This window comes from Pectinophora gossypiella, chromosome 16 (genome assembly GCF_024362695.1).
Source record: "Pectinophora gossypiella chromosome 16, ilPecGoss1.1, whole genome shotgun sequence".
NCBI lineage: Eukaryota > Metazoa > Arthropoda > Insecta > Lepidoptera > Gelechiidae > Pectinophora > Pectinophora gossypiella.
The window spans coordinates 3,965,120-3,973,502 of record NC_065419.1 but is presented as its reverse complement, the minus strand read 5'-3'; the positions used below and the strand labels follow the sequence as shown (position 1 = coordinate 3,973,502).

At 37.8% G+C, this 8,383-nt stretch overlaps 1 protein-coding gene across 1 annotated transcript in view; it reads left to right on the top strand.

Moving 5' to 3' along the window:
• The first annotated feature begins 761 nt into the window (after positions 1-761).
• The window catches only part of LOC126373973 (protein NDNF-like), a 49,839-nt gene continuing 42,217 nt past the window's right edge, over positions 762-8,383 (top strand). The window contains exon 1 of the mRNA XM_050020384.1: positions 762-1,389. Coding sequence (XP_049876341.1) covers positions 1,385-1,389 — 5 coding nt within the window. The 5' untranslated portion in view covers positions 762-1,384. The remainder of the gene's footprint in view (positions 1,390-8,383) is intronic.

Below are 8,383 nucleotides of genomic sequence, written 5' to 3'. Positions count from 1 at the left end.
AGAACTGAACTTTATCGATTTGTTGAAATCTGTAATAAAATTAACATTTCGTACGTTTTAAGATCAAGTTTTGTTTTCTTATAGAGCTGAGATAAATATTACGATAAAAAAAATCTATTGGACACTTTTATGTACTTCTATTTTGAAATCAAGTTTGAAGTAAGCAGATTGTCAAATCGTCTTTTAGGGTTTTATTTCCATACATTTTAAATCGAATATATTTTAGTTATATTTGTAATAATACCGGTTATTGATGAAGACACTGCAAGTATTGTTTATTTTATTTTGTATTATGTACATTTCTTTATGATAACCACAATAACGACTAGATAATATTCGATTTTTTTCTATACATTGTTTGTTTATGCATGTTAACACTGCCAATTTCAAAGCACAATGTTTTTAACCTCCTAAGGCCGAGATTTGCAGACACAAATTAACCAATGGGGTTTGGATTTTAAAAAGACATTCCATCTTATGACTATAAATAACATTGCATGCGTTTTACACACGATAAAAGAATTTAAAACCTCTTTTCATCAGATAAACCTGCTTACTTTATTAAAAACAAAACAAGCATAATTAATTGCCGCGCGTTCATTTCCAAGTAAAACAAGTGTAATTAAGACGTATTTATTATAAAAATAAATAGAATTTAACCGAATCGTGTCGCGTGTATCGACTAATAAGAAACGGTGAAACTCTAGCGACAAAGCTTGCTGCACTTTTTGTTTATTTGATAGCGGCGCCGATGCATCGCTAGCGCACGCATGATCCACAGTTGCCGAGTGGCGCGTGCACGCACGGCACAAATCCCAGGACAATTTCGGTACGATTTTCGGTAATTAACGCCGTACGGTTTCGGTAACGCGAGTGTGATGGCGCCTTTATAGTGAATTCAGAAGTTTCGAAAATTAAAATGTTTGAATGTGTGAACTAGTGGTCAGGTATACGGAACGTTCGTCATTTAAAATTCGAATATTTGTTTTTCTTTATTTAATCAAATACAATGTTTATTAATCTCGAAATCTAGATGGTCAATAATTATTTAGAATTATTTTCACAGTGACGTAAATAAAATGTTGTCATTTATAATAAAAGTGATAGACTAATAGGAGAAGAAACCTTAGTGCATAGTGTAAATAAAATACCTATTTCAAGAAAAGATTACGTGGAAATAAAAATGCAACCTTCCACTTGTTGAGTGCATAATTCAGAAATAAATTCTGTATCAAATACAAAACGATTTTTCACAATCGTTTTGAATTTCAAATATGTCTTTATAAAGCGGGAGCTTTTGTGTCTCCCGGACTATTTCTTGTTGAAGACCAACGGAGGTCGTGTGTGTTCATGTTTTGGAGACGTTTTTGGAAGACTTAGAACTATGGGGTAAGGAGTTTTGCAATCCATAATAATATATATAATTATTAGTAAATATTATTTCAGTTTGCTGACGAGTTGCGTCTGTGGCAAGGATATGGTTGGGATACTTCTTACTAAGCTTCAAATAAATGGTATTATATCATTTTGTCGTGGCTGTGCGGTGTATTTTTCTATCGTGTTGGTTGTGTACCTAGCAAACTGGTGTTGTGTCAGGGTTCTTATTGAGCCGCCAAAGGCCCGTGGCATGACTCTGGTAACGACTTCGTACTAATATCAGTAAGTGACTGGGCTTAACGTGGCTTCTCAAGCACGGATTTTGTTTTCGGACAATCAGGTGATCACAAAGTGAATCTCAGGGAATCTTGATAGTTCACCACGGTTAACAACTGTGCACCCTCAAGCCTGTTGTCTTAAATTTTGTACCGAGTGAGAGCCCTCAGCGCCAAGTATCTAGTTAATGCGATTTTCTTCATTTGCCCGGCTAAATTGCCTTAGTTCTTGTCATTTTTCTCTTGTTTCCACATATCTAAATCAATTCGTTACACGCGCGCGCCGGATCAGTGTAAATTGTATCTACTAAACCTTTTTTAAGGACATCTTCAATTTGGAGTCACCGTGTTAATTAAACAGTATGATCGGAATCACTTTACAAAATCCACAATGGCAAACGCCTAGAAATATGCATCCGCCGTAAGCTATTTCGGCGCACCGAATTCGATTTCAAAAATATTCGAATTTCGAGCTCATTTCTCATGTATGTCAAGTAGAATATAAAATGTTGTATTGACGTAGAAGGACCCATTTCAGAAGATTCAGTGAATGGGATTGATTTTGTTTGTATTATATTAAATTTGAATGAGTAAACACGCAGGAAGAATATAATGTCGTATAATGAGATGCATTTATTTTGTTTGGTTCTAAATAACCCTGGAATAAATGAATACTTATTAGATTTTTATTTTTTTGACGTGACTTGTTGTAGATTTGCCGCAGATGGCATTAACTACTTGGCCGGAAAATTGTGTTTTTTGAATGTGATTTTGAGAGTGTTCCTCATTTGAATGGTAAGGTATGATAATATATGGATATTAGGGCCATAACCTATGATCGCTAATTCCGGCGCTTATTTATCTAAAATTCATAACACGCTATCATAAAAAATTCGGAATCAAATTGAACGATACGATGGATTTACAGATCGTGTGGATCTGAACATTTCGGTTCCGCTAGATTTCTTCAATAACTACATAATTACTATCTACAAGCACAATTGTTAAGCGAAATTCATGATTCTTTTTTTTTTTTCCGTGCTATACTTACGATACATACGTACGAAAAGTTCCACTAGATTTGATATCAACTCAGAATCTTGGCCTGAATCATCCCTCAAAGTTTTCGTAACGATGTCTCTAACACCCTGTATATTAATCTATCGGAAAACTTTTGGTAAATATTTTATCACTGGCTTTAAGCGATTTTAGATTTGCGTCGAAAATTAAATTCGTAATCTTACAGAAAGTTCGATGGATAGAGAGAGATCTAGGGAAAATGATATACTTAGATATTCCGATAAAATGTTTATCGTAGTTAGTCATATGTATCAAAAATATAAAAAATAAACAAAAAAAAGTTTTTTTTTTAATAAATCAAAGTAATGGTGCTGATTCCAGCAAATAGTCTTGATACCTGTTTTGTTTTTTTTTTTACTTTTGATGGGTTTGCTCTTGGCCCCATACTTGCCTGAAGGCATTGACGAGGCCGAAGATGGAGCGAGCTCTCCCAGAAGGTGCCGGTTCACTCTCGCTTTGAAAGCACCCGGGTTATATGCATTCGGAAATACAGAAGACGGCAGAGAATTCCACTCCCTGTCATTTTCATAAACATTTCGTTTTATCGTAGATTTATGTTTATTGTTTTTAAAGAACGTCTAGGGCCCTGTGCCGAGGTTATTCTTGCAGCTTCTTTTCCTCAGCTATACAGGTTGTGAGAAGCTGCAGTAGTTTTAGGCGGATGTAAAAATTGACGATTCAAAGTGTAACTATGTTACCTACTGAATAAAGATATTTTTGATTTTGATTTTTGATTTGCCGCATATGACATTAATTACTTGGCCGGAGGATACATTCCTGTTTCAGTAAAATACCTACACGAAGTTAAAGCATAGAATAAAGAATAACAATTCGTATAGGACGCTAACTCTCTGCCCCGCACCAACTCGTGGCAGGCACCAACCTCACTCTGACTCTTACTTTAGTTTTAAATGGCCGGACGCCACTAAACATAAGGAGTGTACAGAAGTGTGAGCGAACTGTCTATCCCGCTCACACTAAGGTTACGTTCAGATGACAAGCGTTCAACGCGCGATCAACGCGCGTAAAATTTTTGTATAGTGTTTACATGACACGCGCTTGTCAGGCGTCGAACGCGCGTTGCCGCGACCGTCATGGTATTCAGTACAGTTCTTACATTTGTTGAAGATGGACGTTGAAACAGTTTTAACAGTGATTCTATACCGACGGCTGAAACGACGCGACAGAAGACGCAGATATTGGGTCCACCCAATTTTGTCACACAGGCTGACTGAAAGCCAGTACATAATTTTGTATCCTAAGTTAAGGCAATTCGGACCCAAATTTTTTAACTTCTTCAGAATGTCCATCAAGTCATTTGATGAGTTACTTCGGTTTCCATTTCGGACGATTTTTGGACGGACTGATACTGAAGAACCCTAAAATACGTCTATCCGCGTCGAAAGCGCGCGCTCAAGTGAACGGAAATATAGAAAACCAATGATCTCAAGGCGCGCGTTGACGCGCGTTGACAACAGTCGAGCGCTAGCGCAGCGTTCAACGCGCGCTGTATTAAAACGCGCGTTAGCATGTGTACAGCCTGAATAAAATGTATGTAGTTGTAAACGCGCGTTATCAAAACGCGCGTTGAGCGCTTGTCATCTGAACGTACTCTAAGGCGTTAGACAGCAGACGTTATGCAATCATACATACATAATCTCACGCCTATTTCTAACTAGAATAAGCAGAAAGAAAGAAAGAAAGAAAAGAAAGAAAAAATATTTATTCGGCAGACTTAACACTAATTAACAAAACATACTTAGGTAATTAAATTACTTAATAATTATTATACTTAATTCCGAAACGGCTTCAGCTCAGCAAATGTCACGACCTAGCTGTAGCTAGACTATGACGCAGATTTTTAGCTGCAGCCGGTTGGGGAATTAGAAAAAAAAAAAAAACTATGGCAGAGACTATGAAATTCCATTTGTTTACTGCTCTTGCTTCCTTCTCATTCATCAATCGTTTCATACACGCACGCGGTCAGAGTAATTTGTACTAAACCGTTTCTAAGGACATCTCCAATTAAACACACAAACAGACACGGTAAGAGTGGTTTTTTGTATGCAGTGTCCGGAGTGGGGTAAAAGTCAATCCAACATCGATTTTATATCTACTTCTAACCCCTCGTAACATGATAATTAAGGAAACCTTTTACAGCGATACTTTACACTTTTTTTTTTTTTGACGTGACTTATTGTAGATTTGCCGCAGATGGCATTAACTACTTGGCCGGACAAATGGGGAGCGCTGAAGGCTCTCACCCGGTACAACGTTTAAGACAACAGGCCTGAGGGTGCCCAGTTGGGCGCGAACCTCGGCTCAGGGCGTCGTCTGAGAGGAAAAATATTTGAAAGAATTAATCGACCCTAGCGGGTCGATAGCAATAAGCGCTGAATGAGGGAAATCGTCGACCACGCCGGCGGGGTCGGTATCGGGGTCCTGAAGTGTTTGGTGTCGCGAGCTGATTGGCTGCCTCTATGGCTAGAGTAATCGGGTCGTTGGGATTTAACACCAACTATACACCAAGTATTTACTATGATACCTTCATTGAATTATAGTATTGTGGGATGGAAATAAAGCTCGGCAATTGAGCTCCGACACAGTCTATATTTTTTTCTCTGACTACAAATACTCCTTTCGCCATTTCGGGAAAAAATAAAAGTCACACACTATAAGCCTACATTCTAGATTCTTTTTTAAAGAACGTCTAGGGCCCTGTGCCGAGGTTTTTCTTGCAGCTTCTTTTCCCCGGCTATACAAATTGTGAGAAGCTGCAGTAGTTTTAGGCAGATGAGACGTTCGTTATGTAAAATTGACGATTCAAAGTGTAACTATGTTACCTACTGAATAAAGATATTTTTGAATTAGAGTATCGTCATAGATAAATCAAAATTAATCATAGACCTATTTCTTCAAGTACAGTCATGAGCAATATCATATACTCACTTTAGAACCCTGTCGCACTACCATATTTGACAATATTATTGTGGGATGGAAATAAAAGCTTGGCAATTGAGCTCCGACACAGTCTATATTTTTTTCTCTGACTACAAATATTCCTTTCGCCATTTCGGGAAAAAATAAAAGTCACACACTATAAGCCTACATTCTAGAGTCATCATCATCATCACCAGCCCATTAACGTCCCCACTGCTGGGGCACGGGCCTTCCCTATGGATGGATAGGGAGATCGGGCCTTAAACCACCACGCGGGCCCAGTGCGGATTGGTGGTTATTAACGACTGCTAATGCAGCCGGGACCAACGGCTTAACGTGCCTTCCGAAGCACGGAGGAGTTCGAGATGAAAACTTTTTTTTTTTGTGGTCACCCATCCTATGACCGGCCCTTGTGAAAGTTGCTTAACTTCAACAATCGCAGACCGAGCGCGTTAACCGCTGCGCCACCGAGCTCCTCAACATTCTAGAGTATCGTCATAGATAAATCAAAATTGATCATAGATCTATTTCTTCAAGTACCGTCATGAGCAATATCATGTACCCACTTTAGAACCCTGTCGCACTATCATATTTGACATTTAATGAGACTTACAGTTTAATTTGTGAAAAAAGTTAATGTGACATGATTTCAAAGCGTATACATATTAGTACTCGTGATCGCAGGTACACATTCGTTTCATGGAATTATACAATCCTACATTATATTATTATTGGCCTAAGAGATAAACCGTCTTTTGTACATTTATTTCATTAGCATTCCTAGGTTGTATGTTAGTTCTGTAATACAGTAATAAATAGTGTATTGTATTGTTATAATAGATTAAGGGTATACTCCGCTGTTGGTCTACGTTACTACTTACTGATGTCAGTTAGTAATCGTTACATGAGCCAAGTCAGAGGCCTTTGACGGCTCAATTGTAACTCTGACACCAGGGTTGATGGGGTTGGTAATCTATCTCAAAACCCACACTATTGACATAGAATAAGGAGTAATACTACGTATATCCGTGATCCAGTGGTTGAGCGTTGGGCTCACGATCAGAAGGTCCCGGGTTCAAATCCCGGTGGGGATACATCACGAAAATCACTTTATGATTCCTAGTTTGGTTAGGACATTACAGGCTGATCACCTGATTGTTCGGAAGTAAGATGGTCCGTGCTTCGGGAGGCACGTTAAGCGTTGGTCCCTACTTACTCAGGCTTGATGAGATTGGTACTTAGAATAGAATAGAATAATAGAATAGAATAACTTTATTTCCAAAACAGTGCAGTACAATAGTAGAGAAGATAAAGATCAGTATACAAATCAAAAAATACACTGCCAGGGAAAAGGGACTGACTCAGCATGTTGTTGCGAATGATAGTAGAAATACCACTCTCAGCAACACTGATATTCTGCCAGTACCTAAGTTACGCTTATAAATACTTTGAACTATCGTGCCAACAAAAAGTGTCGGGATTTACTTACAATAAATAAGAAAATAAGCAAATATAATTATGAAGAAAATATATGAATTAAGGGATTACGAAAAATATGAAAGTATTAGTCAAAGGTAGATAGTATGCCAAGGGGTTAAAGTATACATAATAGATACGACAAATAAACAGATGTGTAAAATAAAAGCCACAGATAAACAGATAACGAGAGAGATTCATAAACAGTATATGACCTCACAACCCACTCGATAGAAGAAGAGTTACCCTGATACCAAGGTTGGTTCGTTCGGTCATTGACCTCAAAACCCACACGAAAAGAAGAATAATATTGTGAAACTGAGTAAGTAAGTTATACTAAATAATAAGACGCCGAATGTAAACAACCATAGCTCGTAGCCGTCAATGGGCACGAATGAACTCAATACCACCACAACAATATACCTAATAATAACCTAACAAGGTACACAATTCAAGTCCGCAATCCAAAACAATAATACTTACCTATGCCATACCCCGGACACATCATACAAACAACCTCGTTGTACAGACACCACATATTGATACTATCGTACGGTCACGAGCATTAATACAGGGTGTTAGTGACATCGTAACGAATACTGAGGGGGATGATTCAGACCATGATTCTGAGTTAATATCAAGTGGAATTTTCCGTCGCAAAATTCATGTTTTTTTTTTAGTTTTTTGTAATTATTTTCAATTCTATAATTTTGCGATTGAAAATTCCACTTGATATTAACTCAGAATAATGAGCTAAACCAGCCCCCTCATTATTCGTTACGATGTCACTTACACCCCTTACCAGTACATACAGGTAGCCATACAAGTAGGCATGGGTGTTAGTGACACCGTAACGAATACTGAGGGGGATGATTCAGACCATGATTCTGAGTTGATTATTAAGTGGAATTTCCTGTCGGAAAATTTATGATTTTTTTTATGTTTTTTTAAATTATTTTCCGGTCCATACTTTTGCGACGGAAAATTCCACTTGATATCAACTAAGAATCATGGCCTGAATCATCCCTCAAAGTTTTCGTTACGATTTCACTAACACCCTGTATGTATACACTTTGGTTCCATGTCACATTAACTTTTTTGACAAATTGAACCGTAAGTCTCACTAAATGTCAAATAATGTTAGTGTGACAGAGTTCTAAAATGGGTACATTATATTGCTCATGACTGTACACGCGCATCTGTGTGTGACGTCTGACGCCATACGATTGAAGACA